This window comes from Ursus maritimus, unplaced genomic scaffold (genome assembly GCF_017311325.1).
Source record: "Ursus maritimus isolate PB19 unplaced genomic scaffold, ASM1731132v1 scaffold_29, whole genome shotgun sequence".
NCBI lineage: Eukaryota > Metazoa > Chordata > Mammalia > Carnivora > Ursidae > Ursus > Ursus maritimus.
The window spans coordinates 3065276-3084073 of record NW_024425452.1 but is presented as its reverse complement, the minus strand read 5'-3'; the positions used below and the strand labels follow the sequence as shown (position 1 = coordinate 3084073).

Below are 18798 nucleotides of genomic sequence, written 5' to 3'. Positions count from 1 at the left end.
CAGCAAGTTTGTTGTCAGGGAAAGAGACAGGATTTGTTGATTTTTTTTTTAAAGATTTTATTTATTTGAGAGAGAGAGGGGGAGAGAGACAGAAACAGAGAGGGCATGGGCAGAGAGAGAGGGAGAAGCCAACTCCCTGGCGAGCAGGGAGCCTGACACGGGGCTGTGGTTAATACTGACTGACCTTTTCGTTTCTGGATTCCTTTGGAGAGGACTCATGCAATCAGAATGACGTGGTCCCCCTTGCCAAGCCAAGAGAGAAATAAGTGTCTCAATTACCCAGATAATTACTTTGTTTTGATTATCTGGGCATTGCTTAGGAAGCCTTTTAAAATTTGAGGGAGCTGACTTGGCCTAAGGTGTCTTCCATCTCAAAACAATCTGTAACTCCCTTATCCAAAACTCTGCCTCCCCTTAGAGCCCTCAGCCTGTCCATTCCCAAGTGGGAGATATGGCCCCGTCCCCCTTTCATAAGGCAGTATCCTTGGACTGAAAACCAGCTGAAATTCTAACTGGTGGAATATGCTTCGAGGGGTCACAGTGCCAAAAATCACCCAAACCTTTTGTTCTTGTTGATTCCAGATTTACTGACCACTTATTAACGGCAGGCTCCTTGTCAGGAGCCAAAGTCTGCAGCCAGAGATGGGAGTCCTGCCGCTTTCCAAGGCTACCACCTTTGGCACAGTGCGTGGGCTGAATTATTTCCGAGTAAAGCCACACAGGCCGCACGGTACAGCGTACGGTCCTCAGCCTCCGGAGCCGGCTGGACTGGGTTAGAATCCAGGTTTCCCCACATAGGCAAGTTACTCTATTTCCCCAAGCCTCATCTATAAGATGGGAACAACAGACTGTAGCCGGTTGTTACATGAGATAATGTGTGTAAAGTGCTTAAAACATAGTATAAAATTTAAACCATGTTTTATGTCTTAACACCAAAACATTCTTCTTCTTAAAACATAAAGAATAGTATATATTTATACTGTCCCCATTTCCACACACACACACACACACACACACACACACACACACCCCTACCTACCTATCTCCAACACCAGCAGGGTAAGGACTGTCTCCAACTTGTTTCCATGAAATAAGCAGGTGTTCTCAGGGACAAAGAGCATCAGTGCTCAGCAGTCAGGTCGGCAAGAAGCCGGAGAAACAGCCAGGGTCAGGACGGCCGGGTCAGAGGTGCCGCCGGCAGGAGAGCAGGGTGTGCCTAAGGACAGTGCTGCCATCGGGAACGGCCAGCGGCCGCCTGGCGACTGCAATGGAGACAGGCTAGGCAGACCCCTCAAGGGACTTCCGGCCTCCCGAGCTGTTCCCATAGGCTTTGCAGCTTGGCAAAGACCCTCTCAGTTTTCTCTTCTCAGCCTAGTCTCTCCGCCCCTCTTCCCCTGTGTGACCTTTGGCACACATACTGTAAGGACCACAAAAATCCCTACGTGGCAAGGAAAGGAGATCAGGCGAGAGGTAGCTGATGAGGACTCTAGTTCCCAACTATGACATCAAAGTGTTACAGAACCTTGGCCAAGTCCCTTCCCTTCCCAGATGGGCCTAGGGCTGATGAAGAGAAAGAACCATCAGTAAAAAAAAAAATCCTAGAAGCCCTGAAGCATAAGAGGCCAAGGAGAAAGACAAAATACTCCAGTCTTAACCCTGGAAATCTTTAAGTCAAGAGTTACAGGATAATTGAATGCAAATTCATTAATTTTTATATTTAAGTTCATTATGTCCCTAGTAAAAATTCTGAAAGACCATAGCAAAAAGCATTAAAAGGGCCGCTTCCATAAGACTGTCTATGGGCCCATATTTACTTTCCAACCCGAACAGAAATGCCTGACCCAGCACCCTCTGGGAAAATCAACCTTTGATTCAAAGAGATTTTTTTCAGTGATAATTATGACAGCCACAGCCATACAATCAGCCCACCAGGAAGTCTGAGGAGGGGAGGCAGGCTGCTGGAAGGACAGAACATTCCTCTCACCAGGAAGCAACTCTAGCTCCAAGCAAGAGATGGGTGACTTGGTGCCACAGGGGGAAAGATCATTTAAGCCATTGTGTTCATGAGGAAGAAGCACCCCCATTCACTCATGGAAGCCTTTAAGTGTCACTGGTGCCTGGAACCAAATGTAATCCTCCCAGGCTGCGGCTGGGACAGAGGGTCTGCCACAGGACAGGACCACGGTCAGTTTGTGGCCCCGGGTGGGCACGCGGTAGTTGAGCTTGGGTCGAAACCAATCTTCTCCACAGTCCCGGTGCCCCTGTGCCATGACAATGGTGCCCATGAGCGGAGGCGCCTGCAGCTCACTGAAGGCGTCAGCCATGAAAATGGCTCGGAAGAGACGGCGCAAGCAAGCTGCTGTGCTCGGGTTCTGCTCCATGCTGTTGGGGGCCAAGCGGGACAAGTCAAGCTCGTAGAACTCCTTGGGACTTAAGGCACTGCCACCAAGGAGGACAAGCACGCGGGGTACTAATGTCCGGGCAAAGAGACCCTCTAGGTGGCTTAGGACACTCTCCAGCTCTGCCAGCGCTTGTTGGCATTTCCTGCTGCTCACCTCAGAGGTGGCCCGAGCTTTCTTCTTCATCGCATCCTCGGCCTGTGAGGACAAAGACCGGTGAAAGGGAAGGACAAGATGGGGGAAGCTGATGTCCTATGAAGAACTCCACTGGGATGCAGCAGACTTCTGGGACTGGGTGTCCATGGCCATGACACTGGGTTTTTCTCAGAGGGCAATATATCAAAAAGGAAAATGCATTTTTTGTGTCAAACCATACTTTTCCCATGCTCAGAACAGCAAAGACAGTACTCTGAAGCAGGAGGGCATCCAGAAAGAAGCAACTAAAATAGTCAAGGAGATTTGGTGGCATGGCAGGTGGCAAATTTTGCTGTGCCGTGAGTGATAACAGTAAATGAGGATAATCTGGCTTAATAAAGGTGATTCTGGAGTTGCTCTTGCAGTTAAATGTGGAAAATTAAACACATGTTTCTTTGTGGTCCCATCTGAAATATTACTAAATGAGAGAAAAAGGAAGGGAGGGAGGGGAGAAAAAAGGGAACTCCACAAACTTTTGGAAAATAGAAGACAGATGGAAGAATTCAAGGGAGCTGAATACCAAGTGCTACAAGAAGGAACCCCCCATGAAAAGCAAACCGATTCACACTGCAGAACCCCAGAATGGCTCTGGAATTGGCAACTTAGGCACCACAGACGAGCGAACAGAGGGGAACTGAGTGAAAACCCATGTGAGGACCCTTAGATCATCTCCCAATTTCCTCTACCCAGTGTTCTCCAGAGAGAAGACTTTCCATCCTGATGTTTTGGGAGTTCTCCAAAGAGACCACTAGGTTCCTCCCCAATATCCTCAGAGTGAAGTCTATCAGCTCACAAGGCCCAGCCCTGCACACGGAGCTTTCATTGATTTATTCTTAAATATTCACCAGACACAGAATAAAAGCCTCTAACACGAACGTCAGAGACCAAAACAAACAGCAAAAAGGAATCCAGAAAAAACGGAAAACTGAAAAGAACAAAGGAAAACTTCAAAAATACAGTAATTAATATACTCAAGTAACAGAAGATCATATAGACATGAAACAACAGGATGCTTTTAAAAAATGAAAAAAAAATTAGAAAGAGCTCTTAAGACTATGATTGCAGGGGCACCTGTGTGGCTCAGTTGGTTAAGCGTCTGCCTTAGGCTCAGGTCATGATCGTAGGGTTCTGGGACTGAGCCCCACGTCTCAGCGGGGAGTCTGCTTCTCCCTCACCCTCTGCCCCCCCCCCATTCTCTCTCTGTCTCAAATAAATAATCTTTAAAAAAATATATATGATTGCCAAAAAAATTATAGAAGTGTTAGAATATAAAGTCAAGGAAGTCCCCCAGTAAGTAAAACATAAAAACAAAGACGAGGGGCGCCTCGGGGGCTCAGTCAGTTAAGCGTCTTTCTTGAGCTCAGGTCATGATTCCAGGGTCCTGAGATGGAGCCCGCATGGGGCTCCCTGCTCAGCGGGGAGTCTGCTTCTCCCTCTCCCTCTGCCTGCTGCTCCCCCTGCTTGTGCTCTCTATCGAATAAATAAATAAATAAAATATTTAAAAGACACACACACACACAGATGAACATCTGGGGAGAAAAGACACTAAAATTAAAGTGTCAGTTCATGAAGTCCAAATGCAACACAATAGCAGGAGGGTTAGACTATCAAAGACTAGGGTGGCAGAGAAACTAAAGCCATGGAGCTGAAACACATTCCTTACAGCTGTTGAGGCTGACAGGGCCTTTAGACTCCTTCGAACCCCTTTCAGCTGCCTACCTTGCAACAATCACAGTCTCCCCCAGCTTTCTCCCAATGCCTGTGCCTACCTGGGGAGAAGGTTTTCGGTAGAAGTGCTTAAGCTGTTCATAGGGCAGAGGCAGTTGTTGGCGTTGGTACATGATATGCTTTAGAAGTTCACAAGTAAACCGACAGCAGCCTTCCTGGCTCACAGGCCCGGGAAACACGACTGGTACCAGGCAGTCTCTGGGGCAAAAGGGCTCCGAAGGCTTGGGAGGTTCTTGAGTAGAGGTAGTCTCAAGTAGCTCTATCTGGGGGGCGTGGGTTTCCTCTGACTTCTCATACCATTCCAAATCTAGTAAGTGCGCAGAGGGACAAGAGAGACAAAAAATTTAAAAGCCAAAGTCAGTCTTCTCATTCCCGTGTACTGGGGAGGGAACAGCCCGACACATTCCCTCCGCAAACCCCTTGAGGGTGGTGGCGGGCAGATTCCCGACCCCAGTCGCCTAAGGTGACTTAAGTGACGGCGGAATGGGGGGGTTGGAGGTGGAGGAGGAAGAATTTCGGACGCCGTGACTAGGGCTCCGCTCAGAAAGTGGAGGCCCTGATCTGGGGAAATTCGTTTACACTAAGTGTAATCAAGCGGGGTCCAGAACGCCGAGGAGAGGAAGACAAAGTGAGGACGAACCAATGGGATCCAGGACGGAGGGGGCGATGGAGTCCCTGGGGTTGAGCCGGAGCCAGGAGGGACGGCGGCAAACAGGGGCAAGGAAGACGGGGCCAGAGAAAGGGCCATGGGCTAAAAGACTGGATAGCGGCCGTAGGGAAGAAACAGGTCCCCCAAGGCTCCCCGAGCTCCGGACCTTAGGCCTTACCAGGTTCTGCGGCCGGGCACAGCACTTCCGGCTCCGGAGCCGCCATCACGACCTCCTCCCTCTTCTCCATGTAGTTTGAATGGGCGGCCCGCGGGGTATCATGGGAAGCCCTCGCCTCTACTTCCGGCTGCACAGAGGCGAATCGGGCGCCGCCCCGTCGCAGTGGTGGGAGCTGGGCGGGGTTGGGATTTGATCCTTGTGCTCTCTCCTAACATTCCCGCAGGGGTACGCCGAGTCCTTCCCCCACAGGGAACCCACGCTCTCTCAGCCACTGAGGTGAGCCTTCCAGAGGGCACTCGCCCTCACGCACCCATTCCCTCCTGCGTTCACTATTCAGTGTGCACCTACTTCGTGCCAGGCCCTGTCCTAGGTGCTGGAGCCTCTGGCAAACTAAGCAGGAGGCAGTTGCTGTCCTTCGGGGTTTGCTGCCTAGAAATACAATACCATGTGATGAATTATATACCGCGGGGTGTGCACGGGCTGTGGATAGAACAACCGGCCACCTAACCTAGATGGTGTGGAAGCAAGGTGTGGTCCCAGAGGAAGTGTGCCCAAGAAACTGTGACTATAGGATGAGGAAAGGTAAAGAGGAGGGCCTAGGTATCCCGGAGACCTTGAGAGACAAGAGCATCCTCCATTCAAGGAATGAAGAGTTTAGGGGCACCTGGGTGGGTCAGTCGGTTGAGTGCGGGACTCTTGATTTCCGCTCAGGTCATGATCTCAGGGTTGTGACATTAAGCCTGTGAGAGCCTCCGAGCTCAGTGCCAGAGTCTGCTTGAGATTCTCTCTCTCCCTCTCCCTCTGCTCCTTACCCACTCACGTACTCTCTCTCTCAAAATAAAATAAAATAAAATAAAATAAAAAAGGAAAGAGTTCAGATTATAAAGATTCAGATTATTAAGGCTGTGGCAGACAAATAGGATCCAGATCATGGCAAAGCTTTACAAGCTGTGTTAAAAAGTTTGAACTTGGGGGCTCCTGGGTGGCTCAGTTGTTAAGCGTCTGCCTTCGGCTCAGGGCATGATCTCAGAGTCCTGGGATCGAGCCCTGCATCAGGCTCCCTGCTCCACTGGGAGCCTGCTTCTTCCTCTCCCACTCCCCCTGCTTGTGTTCCCTCTCTCGCTGGCTGTCTCTCTCTCTCTGTTAAATAAATAAATAAATAAATAAATAAATAAATAAATAAATAAATAAATAAATAAATAAATAAATAAATAAATAAATAAATAAATAAATAAATAAATAAAATCTTTTAAAAAAAATTTGAACTTGATCCATAGAGGGACGGGGAAGCTTTGAAAGCTTTAAGTAGGGGACTGATATGATTAAATTTATATATTTAATCTCTACACTGGCTGCACTGTAGAGATTACATTACAGGGAGGATGAGAGAGGAGGCAGGGATACCAATTAGAGCTAGTGACTGCAGTTACCCAAGTGCATTGGTGAAAGAGCCCTGAAATGTCGTAGTCACCGTGGGGTGGAAAGAAATCGGTGAACCCTAGAGATATTTAGGAGGTCCAATGAGCATGACTTGGTAGTTGATTCCAGGAAGAGGAAATGGGATAAAGACTACCAAGAAGACAAGCAGGTTTTTTAAGTTTAGCAACTATATGGTCAGTTGTACCATTCAGTGAAGGAGGGAGCACTAAAGGAAGAGCAGGTTTATTGGTGTGTGGTATGGAAAAAAAGATGAGTTCAGTTTTTTACAGGTTGAGTTTGCTGTTCCATTGGACAGTGAAGAGATATTTAGGAACACCATAAAGAACAGAAATGTATTTGAGAGTCATCGGTGTAGGAGTAAATACTATTACCCAGGGAGGGCACATAGAATGAGGATGAGCTAGGATCCTGAAGACACTAATGTTTAGGGGGTGAATAGAGAAAGGAGAGCCTGTGAGGGAAACTGAGGAGTAGGTAGAGAGGTATAAAGAGGAATAAACAAGTGTCAGGTCATGGAGGCCAAAAGGGGTGTGTCTCAGGAAGTAGGGAGCGGAGACCAAACATACTGTAAAAGTACAATGATTAAAATACTGTGGTGTTGGTTCAGGAATAAGCAAACAAACAACAAAACAGGAGAGAGTCCAGAAACAGATCCATGTATATGGAGATCTTAGTATATGATGAGGGTGACTTTTCGAAGTAAGTAACTTGAGACAGCTCCCTATCCATTTAAAAGAGAAAACATCAAATTACTTTCTACTGCACATCTTACATAAAGATAAATTCTAAATGAATTAAAGATCTAGGGGCGCCTGGGTGTGGTGCAGTAGGTTAGGTGGCTGCCTCTCGGTTTTGGCTCAGGTCATGATCTCAGGGTCCTGCGGTCGAACCCTGTGTCTGGCCCCACACTCAGTGCAGAGTCTGCTTCAGGATTCCTTCTCTCCCTCTGCCCCTCCTCCCACTCTTGCTCATGCTCTCTCTCTCTAAAGTGAATAAATAAATCTTTTTAAAAAATGGATTGAAGGGGTGCCTGGGTGGCTCAGTCGGTTAAGAGTCTGCCTTTGGCTCAGGTTCTGATCAGCAGGGACCCTGCTTCTCCCCCTCCCTTTGTGCCTCCCCTCCACTTGTGCTCGCTCTATCTCGCTCTCTCAAATAAATAAAATCTTTAAAAATTAAAATGGATTAAAGATCTAAACATAAAAACAAACCTCCAAACTCCTTGAAGAAAATATTGGGGAATAATTCATAATCTAGGAGTGGGGTTACCCTAGGCATGAGAGAAAACCAAGAAAGTATAAATGGAAAAATTGCTAATTTTGAATTTATTTTTTAAATTTTGTTATTTTTTAAAGATTTTATTTATTTATTTGTCAGAGAGAGAGGGAGAGAGAGAGAACAAGCAGGGGGAGTGGCAGGCAGAGGGAGAAGCAGACTCCCTGCTGAGCAAGGAGCCCAACTCGGATCTCCATCCCAGGACCCTGAGCTCATGACCTGAGCCGAAGGCAGACACTTAACCAACTGAGCCACCCACATGTCTCTGAATTTAAAACTTATGTAAAGGTACTATACACAAAGAAAAAATGACTAATTATATACCAGGAAAAAGTGTGTGTGTGTGTGTGTGTGTGTCTGTGTGTGTGTGTGTCTGTGTGTGTATAATCCCATAGCCAGACACCTCATAAGCAACCCTTCCAGGAAACCAAACACATCTACTACCTTCCATCTCCCAGGGCCCTGACCTCCTCCTGGACAGCCATCCCTGTTTAGTCTACTCCTCTGCCAGCCTTCACTCCTGTCTGTGGTAAGCTAGGTTGTTCAAGAATGGGATATCAGAATAGGTTATCCCCTTCCATCTCTTAAAAGAAGTTCTCCACTTAGGAGACAAGGGGATTGGGATGGACGAAGTAAAATTGTGTATGTTGGGTGATTGAAAGACCCAAGAAGATAAGAGGATGGTGTTATCAGGCAAGTGCAGCAGGCCCTGGTTATCGAGGGAGCACAGAGCTGGTGGTGGTGAGAATGTTGGGGGAACGGTCTTGGCTCTCCCTTCTAACCTCCATCCTTCTTGAGATCTCATACTGAGTTCCTCAGTCTCAGCCTCTAAGTAGCAGTTTTCCTGGCAAGGTCATGCCCCTGGCTGGAGTTGACCTCTGCAGCATTACCTTCTTTTCGCTGAACGGGGTGGAAAAGAGAGAAGTCATGTGTGCTTTCAAACACTGAAGACCACAAAATTGACTGGATCTGCCAGGCCCTTTTGCAGATTTTGGTCCTTCAGCTCCCACGGCTTTGGGGAGTTATGCCATGTGGACAGCAACTAAATGATCAGTAACCCACCTGCCTCCTTGTAGTCTTGAGGGGAAGTCATGAACTCCACCAGGTTTGAGCCCCTGAAAGGATCACCAGAGGTAAGTCACTGTTGCTGCTTCTAGTTTTCCAAGGAAAGCTGAGACCTGGAGGGAAGGGTCATTTTATTTCTTGGCGGTGTGAGAGCATCTCGATGTTTGTGAAAGAGGGGAAGTGGACATAGGGTGAGTGGTGAATCATGAGACAGCCATGGGGCTAGGAATTGAACCCTGGCGTCCTGACTCCCAGCCCAGCAACACTAACTGCTTCTCCACTCTGCCTTTCTAGTGTCTCGTGCACTGGTTTCTGTCGCTGAATATGTTTACTCTTTGCCGACTGCAAGAGCCCTAAAGAGCAAGAGAGATGGCTTGGCAAGAAAGTCAAAAGTCAGTAATCCCCAGGGCCCTTGGCCAAGTTTCTATTGCCGGCCACTTCCCCCAGCCACAGCCTTAGCAGTGGCTGACGTAACCCGAGCCCGAGCCCCAGCCCCGCCCCAAGCAGGGGCCCGGCCCCTCCTATGGGCCTGGCTATTTTAAAACTAAACTCGCTGTGTAGGGATTGGTTCTGCTTCAAAACAAAGGGGAGGGGTGACGCTCGCTACGGGCACCCTTGTAGCCCTCGGGCTGTAAGGCTGGTTTATGGGTTCTGGCCTCGTGTCGGTGGCACCGCGATGTCTCGGGTTGCTAAAACCAGCCCCCGGAGGGTGCCAGCCGGGTAATAAAGTAGTGACTACTGGTTAAAGGTGGCATAATCATCGCAACAATAACAGCCGTAATTAGGCTAACCACCATCTGCCTCCGCCCTGGTATTCGCCCTGACTCACCCCGACGGCACGTGGGCTGTCGGAGAAGAAACTGAGGCAGGGGCGGAGCCCGCCGCCTGGAGGGACAAGTCGCCCTGAATTTTGCAGCTCCCCACGTCCAAAACCTGTTGTCTGGGATCTCGTTAAGGGGCCAAACCAAGGAGCGCCCATAAAGCTTGATTCTGATGTAAGCCCTCTGCCTCGGGTGACTGCCCCACCCCCAGGCCGCGGGGCTCTAAACTTCTCCGCAAGGAGGCCCCAAGGAAAACCCCGCTCAGAGCGCGGAGATTGGGAATCAGACTACAGGTCCCCTAGGCCTTTGCGCGCAAAGGCGCACTCCTTGCCTACGCCCCGAAGCCACGCCGCGGCCCTTGAGCTGCAATGCCTCCTGGGAGTTGTAGGGCATCGGGCAGCTCATTTAAGGGAGGTCCCACGTTTGAGGACTCTATCTCCCGTGGTGCCCCGCGGCTGTTTCTGACGCGACCCCGGGCCAGAGTGGGGTGGGGGCGTGGCCTGCGCGGGGCCCCACCCCGCTCTCCTCTGGCTGGCCGGACGCGGCGGTGGCAGTAGGGGAGGCGGCGGCGGCGGTGGTGGCGGTGGCGGTGGCGGGGGGGGAGGGGCCGGGCGGGGGGCTGGCGGCAGCGGCGGATGGACTCGCGGGTATCGGAGCTGTTCGGCGGCTGCTGCCGGCCCGGAGGGGGCCCGGCCGTGGGCGGAACCCTTAAGGCTAGGGGGGCCGGCGGCAGCAGCGGCTGCGGGGGCCCAAAGGGGAAAAAGAAGAACGGAAGGAACAGAGGGGGCAAAGCCAACAACCCTCCGTACCTGCCCCCCGAGGTGAGCCCCATGAGAAGTGGCGGGTGAGAGGAAACCACTCTTTCCGGTCCCGGCACTCCAGGGAGGCGGGGCAGAGGGAATTGATACCCCCTTCCGGTGTCAGAACACTGGGGGGAGAGGAGAACCCTTCCTTCCGGTTCCAGGACCCCAGGGAGGACCCTCCTTCTGGGGTCAGGACCCCAGGGAGGACGAGTGGGGAGGGAGGATTCCCCCATTCTGATTCAGTAACCCCAGGAGGAGAAGTGGAGAAAGGGGATCCCACTTTTATCCCCTTGGGAAGAGCAAAGTAGAATGCCCTGGCTTCATCTGCTGCTACAGAAGGGAGACTGCATCCTGGGATGAGGAGGCAGCAGAGTTTTCTAAACTTGTTCCACAGGGGAGGAGGGGAGTACTGGGGAAGAGAGCAATATGTTCCATCTCTCTCCCTGAGTACACATACACGCACATATAAAAACAGACAACAAACAGTCAGGCTTAAGCCCTGTTGCCCTTTGTCCTATGAGGAAGTGGGGATGGCTTCCACATACCTGCCTCATCTGTCCCTAAGGCAGAGAATAACTGCTATTTTGTCCCTCTTAGGAAAGGAGGACCGAGCCTAAGCCAGTGGTTATCAAACTTTAGCAAGTATCAGAATCACCCGGATTGCTGCCTCACCCCTGGAGTTTCTGTTTCAATAGATCAGAGGTGGGCCTGATACTCTGCATTTCTTATAAGTTCCCAGGCAGTGCTAATGCTACTGGTCCTGGGATCACACTTTGAGAACCATTGGCCTAGACCATCATTCTTGTACGACTTTTCTGAAGGCACCCATCCTAATTCTTCACCTTTAGTAAAATGATAAAAAAAGAAGGTGTTTGCTAATGGGAAAAGATTTCCCTTTTAACTCCATGAGGTAGAGATTGTGGGTGAAGACCTGTTAGAGCCTGGGAGTCAGAGGGCCTTGAGGAGATGGAATGGTGACAGGAAGGAAAAAAGAAAAAGAAATGGCCAGGGAGGAGGAGAGCCAAAATGCAGGACAGGCAGAACAAGCGAATCTCTTATCCCGTCGCACCCTGGAGGGGAAGGCTCAGGCAACAGGTTGCTTCTGTGGTGGGTAACCTGATAGAGGAAAGTTGTAGGGGAGGTTGTGTGGGTGGATTCAGGATTTCACCTCAACTGAGGCATGTGAATCTGGTACGTGGAGTCTGTCTCCTTTATTGCATTTCCTGAGTTTCTTCTCTTCATCTCAGCCCCAACTTCAGAGCCCTGCCCCTCATTTTACCTGGGCTCATCTCTCATCAGGCTCATAGTGACCAGTGCTAAGCTCACCGTTTGGCCCTGGTCCAGAACCTCTTGCAGCCTCTTACTCTTGGTGACATCAGCTGAGAGGGGTGGGCAGGAAGGAAATGGTGTCTCCCAGACCAGTGGCAAAGAATGACCTCAGCAACCCGAACACAGAGGAAATCTAGACTTCTGGGGACAATAGTTTGAGGCCCCGAGAGAAGGAAGGGGTGATCTTGCATCTAGGAGGAATGTACCACCAGGAATCAAAGAAAGGAGGGACGAGGTTTCTGTTTCTGGCTTACATGGGTGACTCACTGTATTCTTAAAGGCCTTCCCTTCAGGGAGGTCCATTGGGACTGAGTGGAGGGTTTGTGTCTAAGCAGGTGCCTCTGAGGTTCCTGCTGTCTCAAGTTAGCTGCCTGGGCCCCAGCAGGAATCAGAGGGAAGTAGAAGTTGGTCAGGACAGTGTGTCATAACTGCTTTCTGTTTCTTTTCAGGCTGAAGATGGAAACATCGAATATAAAGTGAGTCTTAGGCTGGGGAGGGGCAGGTTGTCCTTGCTGGTATGGGGTGATTTTTTTCTGAGCTCCTTCCAACCCTGTGATCTATAGCAATTTAGGGGTATGATGCAGGGTAGAGGCTCTGTACCTCATTCTGTTGGAGGGGGGACTCACTGGTAGAGGAGACCAGGGATGAGGGTGTTTCAGGGGGAAGGGAAGGTCCTGGTCCTTGCCGCAGGACAGGTGGGGAGCAGGTGGGTTTAGGAGGAGCGTCTCTGACTTGATTTTCTTGTGACACCTCCCCTGGCCTAAGCTGAAGCTGGTGAATCCATCCCAGTACCGCTTTGAGCACCTGGTGACACAGATGAAGTGGCGGCTCCAGGAGGGCCGCGGTGAGGCCGTCTACCAGATTGGGGTGGAGGACAATGGGCTGCTGGTGGGGCTGGCGGAGGAGGAGATGCGGGCGTCCCTCAAGACCCTGCACCGGATGGCAGAGAAGTATGCTTCCCATTCCCCCTTGGTTCTCTTTACCTAACTCTGGAGAAGACCTGTGAATACCCAGTCACCTCGGGCCTGAGGGGCCCAGGAGGGCCCTTCCTTCTGCTGCCTTCTCTTGACAAAGGGCTGAAGTGGGGAGGGCTAGTGTTCTGGCCTCCTCCATATTGGACCAAGGCTTTTTTGCTTTTTGATTTAAGATTTGTTTGTTTAAAAGGATGTGGGATAGGCTGGAGGGTGGTAAGAAAGTGAAGTCAGGTGGTGGGAGGTGCGGGAAGGCCATTTGGTCTAGAGCCAGGTTGGAAGGTGGGGGGGGGGGAGTACAGGTGCGATGCGGCAGCCGTGGCCTTGCTGTGACAGGGTCGGGGCAGATATCACTGTTCTCCGGGAGCGAGAAGTGGATTATGACAGCGACATGCCCCGGAAGATTACCGAAGTGCTGGTACGAAAGGTCCCTGACAACCAACAGGTGAGCACACACCCTTCCCTACCTCTCACGCCCTTGCTCCCCAGGAGGGTCACCGGCCCAGGAACCTGGGCGCGGCCAGGTCATCATTTGGTCCCCAGGGAGTGTCACTGCCCTTAACCCAACCGTCCGTGGAGGGACATAAGGGATTGGAGTCCTTACCTCTCGCAATTCATCCACAGTTCCTAGACCTCCGTGTGGCCGTCCTGGGCAATGTGGACTCAGGGAAGTCGACTCTGCTTGGAGTCCTGACCCAGGGAGAGCTGGACAATGGGCGGGGCCGGGCTCGGCTCAACCTTTTCCGCCACCTGCATGAGATTCAGTCTGGCCGAACCTCCAGCATCAGCTTCGAGATCCTGGGCTTTAACAGCAAGGGAGAGGTGCATGCAATCAGCGGGACCCAGTGGGGCCAGACTCTGAGGCTGGGATGGTAGTGGTGAAGAACAGAGCCCGAGGGCAGTGTGGACACTTGCGGAAGTAGTGTAGAAGACGGCCCTGAGAGCAGACGGCAAGCTCTGTCTCCTTAGAAGGCACGTGGGGAATCAGCTGAATTATGTCAGATGGGGGGCTCAGGGGTAGGAGGCAGGGTCACCCAGTGACTGGTTTAGGTCCTGGCGACTCTTAAAGGGTTGGGGAGGCTGGCAGGAGGCACTGAGAGCCCTGGGCTCCGGGCCAGGTGGTGAATTACAGTGACTCACGGACGGCAGAAGAGATCTGCGAAAGCAGCTCCAAGATGATCACCTTCATCGACCTGGCCGGCCACCACAAGTACCTCCACACCACCATCTTCGGCCTCACCTCGTACTGCCCCGACTGCGCCCTGCTGCTCGTCAGCGCTAACACTGGGATCGGTACGAGCCAGTGGGGCAGGGACGGGGCTGGAGGGGGGCGCCGACTCTCCCACCCTGAGTCTCCTCGAACCTGGGAGCCCGACGAACTCTCGCGTTCCCTCTGCTCCCTCCCACATTCTCACCCTTCTCTCCTGCTGCCTGCCTTCCTTCTCTGAGGCAGCTGGCACCACAAGGGAACACCTGGGGCTGGCCCTGGCCCTGAAAGTGCCCTTCTTCATCGTGGTCAGCAAGGTGGACCTGTGTGCCAAGACCACAGTGGAGAGGACAGTACGCCAGCTAGAGCGGGTCCTCAAGCAGCCTGGCTGCCACAAGGTCCCCATGCTGGTCACCTCTGAGGATGACGCTGTCACTGCGGCTCAGCAGTTCGCCCAGTCACCCAAGTAAGCCTTTCTCACTCCAGAGCCCTGATCCACAGGGAAGGCTGCCGCGTGGTGTCCCACCCCAGGAGCAGACCAGTTCTGGCTCAGTTCTGTGGTTTTTCAGGTTGGGATTGTGGGAGGGCGTCTGTGCTAGCCAGCCTGGAGTCTTGCTGGGGCCTGGGACCCAGGAGACAAAGTGCTATGCCAGGCATTCGCTGTCTCCCTCGGGCTCTGGGATGAGCCTCGCGAGCCACATTCCTTGGCTGGCTCTCAGAGAGAGGCCTCAGAGCTCCTGAGAGGGTTAGCGGATAGGACAGAGGTGCCCTGCCCGCCCCCGCCCCAGGAGCTCCCCTTGCATGCGGGGAGCTCTGGCCTCTGCTTCCTGTTAGAAGCTCCCTCATCTGTCCGTTCCATGCATTCCTCTGCAGCGTCACTCCTATCTTCACACTGTCCAGCGTGTCTGGAGAGAGTCTGGACCTGCTGAAAGTTTTTCTGAATATCTTGCCACCGCTCACCAACAGCAAAGAGCAGGAGGAACTCATGCAGCAGCTGACGGAGTTCCAGGTAGCTGGCCACCCGAACGGGCAGTGAGCTGGAGAACCCGGAAGGACTAATTGTGACCAAGCCCTGAGCCTGTTGAAGAGACTTTGGACTTGCCAGCCCTACCTGGCTGGCTGTTGATAGCATTTTCTTTGGCCTCAGGTAGACGAAATCTACACAGTACCAGAGGTGGGGACAGTTGTTGGAGGGACACTTTCCAGGTGAGTTGCTTCGCTCGCTCCCCACCCCCTCCAGCCCTCACATTCCCATGCACTCGGTCCTGGCCTTAAGGAGACCTTGGAGTTGTACGGACCCGTCTAAATGAGGTGCCTGTTTCCGGGCCGGGCTCTCACCGTGAGAAGAGCTGGAGAAAGCTAGTCTGTTGCCTCAGGAGGGAAGAAATAGTATTGCCGCTAACTGGAAATCTCCAGGCTCCTGAGGTTGAAGTGTGGGTCTTGTATTCACCTGGCGTCATTTCTGCGTAGGGAAATGAGAGGTCCCTTAAGACTCTTCAAAGCCGGGGGTACCTCTCACCGTCACTACTGGCCTTTCCAGGTATCGGCCGTTAGAGTCTGAAGCTTCCCCCCTGCCCCCTCCCCCCCACCGAAGGAGTCAGCTTAGGAGGGAAGGAATGTTGTGGGGGACCCTGGCGGAGAAGCAGGTGGCGGGCCGGGGGTAGACTGACGGCGTGCCGCCTGCCCTCTGGGCCGCAGTGGGATCTGCCGTGAGGGGGACCGGCTGGTGGTGGGCCCCGCGGACGACGGCCGCTTCCTGGAGCTGAGGGTGTGCAGCATCCAGCGCAACCGCTCTGCCTGCCGCGTGCTGCGAGCGGGGCAGGCCGCTACGCTGGCCCTCGGGGACTTCGACCGCGCGCTTCTTCGCAAGGTGAGGTGGGGGCGTCGGCTGGGGCGGGAACACGAGGACAAGCGCCGGGGAGACTGGCTGCTTGGATGAGAAGCGCCTGAGCTGCTTCAGAGGAGCTCAGAGGAAGCAGCCTCTAACCCAAGAAGCTGGTTACACAGGCTGTATAAAAAAGGCTCAGAATACTCAGAATCCTTAAGTAGGGATCATCGTCATGCAACCTGAACGTCCAGGAGCCTAGAAATACTAAGCGGTAGAAGAAGGGGTAGAGGACATGGGAGGGATAAGGAAGGGTTCTAAGTGGAGAGTTGTGAATATTGTCTTCTGAGGTCTTTGTGTTTAAAGTCTGAGAGGAAGAGGTGCAGGAGCTGGAGAGGGTGTGACGGTGGTGGGGGAGGGAGAGACTAATGAAAGGTCTGCCCTTGGTCTGGGGGCTGTGCCTCCCCAGGGCATGGTGATGGTGAGCCCCGAGATGAATCCCACCATCTGCTCCGTGTTCGAGGCAGAGATCGTCCTACTGTTCCATGCCACCACGTTCCGGCGAGGCTTCCAGGTGACAGTACATGTGGGCAACGTACGTCAGACAGCAGTGGTGGAAAAGATCCATGCCAAGGTGAGAGGGACCCAGCCGTGCCGTTTTTCCAGGGAAAAGTCAGAATTCTCTGCCTCCAGAAAGGAAGGAGGCCTGGCCCCAGACTCATAGAGAACACCCTGATCCCACAAAGGGGACCGAGCCCCACTCTGGGTGGGTAGAAGCCTGATAGGCCCCCGAGGGTGGAGAGCCAAGGCTGGTAGAGAACGGGATGGGAGGCTCTGTCCAGGACCAGTGACGGCATATCTGCTGCAGGACAAGCTGCGGACAGGGGAGAAGGCAGTGGTACGTTTCCGCTTCCTGAAACACCCAGAGTACCTGAAGGTGGGCGCCAAGCTGCTGTTCCGGGAGGGTGTCACCAAGGGCATCGGCCATGTCACCGATGTACAAGCCATTGCAGCAGGAGAGGCCCAGGCCAACATGGGCTTCTGAACTCCTCCAGGCAGGCACAGTTCCATTGCTGTCCCTACAATATATAAGGTGACTTCTGGCCATGCTGCCCGCTGTTGGCGGCTCTGTGTGTTAATAGGCGAGGGAGAGACCAGTGCTCTCTGCCCCATGCTCCCTGCCACCTTTCTGGAGAGGTGTCAAGCTTGGTGTGGCCAGGGAGGGACAGTCCTGAGGGAGAAGACAGGAGAATTCAGGGCAGTGCTCGGCAGCTGTGTGTCCACCTGGTTGGCTCATCAACCCTGGCAACCCTATGGCCTGTCTACTGGAGGGAGCCGACCACCGCCACCTTGGCCCCACTGTCCAGACTGGGCATGATTCGCCGGTGTGGTCCCTGCACTTCAGGAATTGTCACAACTGGGGGTGGTCCTCGAAAGCACTCCTTTTTCTATACCTCTTCTCAAGGCCATGTAAGTTGCCCATCTCTACTTGACTGTGGACAAAAGACATTTGCTCCTGGCCATCTGGTGGCCCAGGGTCCGAAGAAACGGCACAGGGACAGTGCTCCCACCTTGTGCTGAGACATGAGGTCTGTTCCTCAGCTTTGTCTCCTTTCCCTTCTTCACTCAAGGGCCATTTCCCATTTCTCTGCTCACAGGCCCCACAGGTGCTATTTGTCGTGCTGGCCCAGGCGTGGGGCTGCCAAGCTCAGGTTTGGCATACCGAAGGTCAGCTGCATGTCAATCAGTCTTGTCCCCTCCTCTGCAGTGATTTGTTGGTTTTAATGCTGGATCAAACAGTGTTTTACTTTCCCAGACTAGTGACTGGGGACCTGACCCACAGCTCCTCATCCTGCCACCCCTGCCCCCCCTTCCTGTTCCCCTGTAAGTCCTCCCTCTGTTGCAGGGAACCTGGAGGAAAGGGGAAGGTGTTGCCATATTTCCTACTCTTTTAGGGCATGGACTCCCTCCTTTCCCTTTGTTAATGTCCTGGGTTCCCCGGACTCAGGGATTTGTTGGTTCAGGTTTCTCTGCATATATGTGTATATATATATACACACATACACACACACACACACACACATATATACATATATATTTAAATACACATATATATATATTGTACAGAATAAAAAATGTTTTATTGAATACACTGTGCTTATGTTTAAGATACGGGCTCAGCTTCCAGAGCTAGATTCCTCTTCAGGATTAGACACGTGAAAGCCTAACACTGCTGAGCCCTGAATGGAGAAAGAACCCATCCGGTATCTCAGTCACCATTCTTCCCTCCCTCTCCCTCCCATGCGATCAGTGCTCCAGTGTTGTGACCTGGCTGTTCTGGCTTATTTTCATAGTTCTCGAGTGAGCAGAATAGAAAGTGAAAGTGCTGTCTTCTTAGCTGAGATCGGTAACTACCCCGCCCTTGGGGAGTTGGCCCCTGATAGGGTCACAGTGGTGAGGAGATGGCTCCTGTGCTGAGCCGTCAGAGCTTTGGAGCTGGGTGTGCCACCTACTTACTGAGGAATGGATCTTAGAGTCCTGCTAGTCTGGCCCTCACGCTCTCCCTACCAGTGCAGAATAGCCTGAAGTTTATGTAGCTTAAATGCTTCTTGGAGCTACAAGGGCCACCCAGCCAAACCTTAGTCCTTTCTTACTGTTTCTGTGTTCAGAGTACCTGTCATGTGTTATGGGACTGTGTTTTGAGTACCGATCCTTACAAAAGAAATTTAATGATAAATGTGACCCAAGGCCCCATGAGGCATTCTGTCTCCAGGGCTGTTTTTTTTTTTTTAAGAGAGTGCGCACCAGTGAGCAGCCAGGTTGGGGGGTAGACAGATGAAAATCTCCCAAGCGGGGCCCAACGCAGGGCTTGATCTCAAGACCCCAAGATAATGACCTGAGCTGAAATCAAGAATG

General features: G+C 52.3%; 2 protein-coding genes across 5 annotated transcripts in view; one reads left to right on the top strand and one right to left on the bottom strand.

Moving 5' to 3' along the window:
* Positions 1-1694: 1694 nt before the first annotated feature.
* On the bottom strand, positions 1695-5291 carry LOC103664059 (MAD2L1 binding protein). Its single transcript, XM_008691868.2, has 3 exons — positions 5150-5291; positions 4364-4629; positions 1695-2597 (listed from the first exon to the last, which is right to left on the bottom strand). The coding sequence occupies exons 1-3, from the start codon at positions 5217-5219 to the stop codon at positions 2085-2087; spliced, it is 849 nt and encodes a 282-aa protein (XP_008690090.2). The 5' UTR covers positions 5220-5291; the 3' UTR covers positions 1695-2084.
* A 3686-nt stretch (positions 5292-8977) lies between these two features.
* The window catches only part of GTPBP2 (GTP binding protein 2), a 45783-nt gene continuing 35962 nt past the window's right edge, over positions 8978-18798 (top strand). The window contains exons 1-12 of one of the 4 annotated variants that reach the window (XM_040643521.1): positions 8978-8994; positions 12329-12355; positions 12645-12829; positions 13187-13295; positions 13475-13672; positions 13969-14143; positions 14304-14523; positions 14931-15066; positions 15205-15263; positions 15756-15927; positions 16352-16516; positions 16751-18030. In XM_040643521.1, the coding sequence (XP_040499455.1) occupies positions 12696-12829; positions 13187-13295; positions 13475-13672; positions 13969-14143; positions 14304-14523; positions 14931-15066; positions 15205-15263; positions 15756-15927; positions 16352-16516; positions 16751-16927 (1545 nt within the window). In that variant the 5' untranslated portion in view covers positions 8978-8994; positions 12329-12355; positions 12645-12695 and the 3' untranslated portion in view covers positions 16928-18030. Of the gene's footprint in view, positions 8995-10352; positions 10569-12328; positions 12356-12644; positions 12830-13186; positions 13296-13474; positions 13673-13968; positions 14144-14303; positions 14524-14930; positions 15067-15204; positions 15264-15755; positions 15928-16351; positions 16517-16750; positions 18031-18798 lie in introns of those variants that run through there. The other 3 variants (XM_040643520.1, XM_040643522.1, XM_040643523.1) reach the window with 3 other exon arrangements.

Bases quoted from the DNA above. Each gene is read 5' to 3' on its own strand.
- LOC103664059 (XM_008691868.2), bottom strand. From the start codon at position 5,219: ATGGAGAAGAGGGAGGAGGTCGTGATGGCGGCTCCGGAGCCGGAAGTG. The intron at 4,630-5,149 runs GTAAGGCCTAAG...CGCACTTACTAG, and splicing joins GTGCCCGGCCGCAGAACCTG to ATTTGGAATGGTATGAGAAG. The intron at 2,598-4,363 runs GTAGGCACAGGC...TTGTCCTCACAG, and splicing joins ACCGAAAACCTTCTCCCCAG to GCCGAGGATGCGATGAAGAA.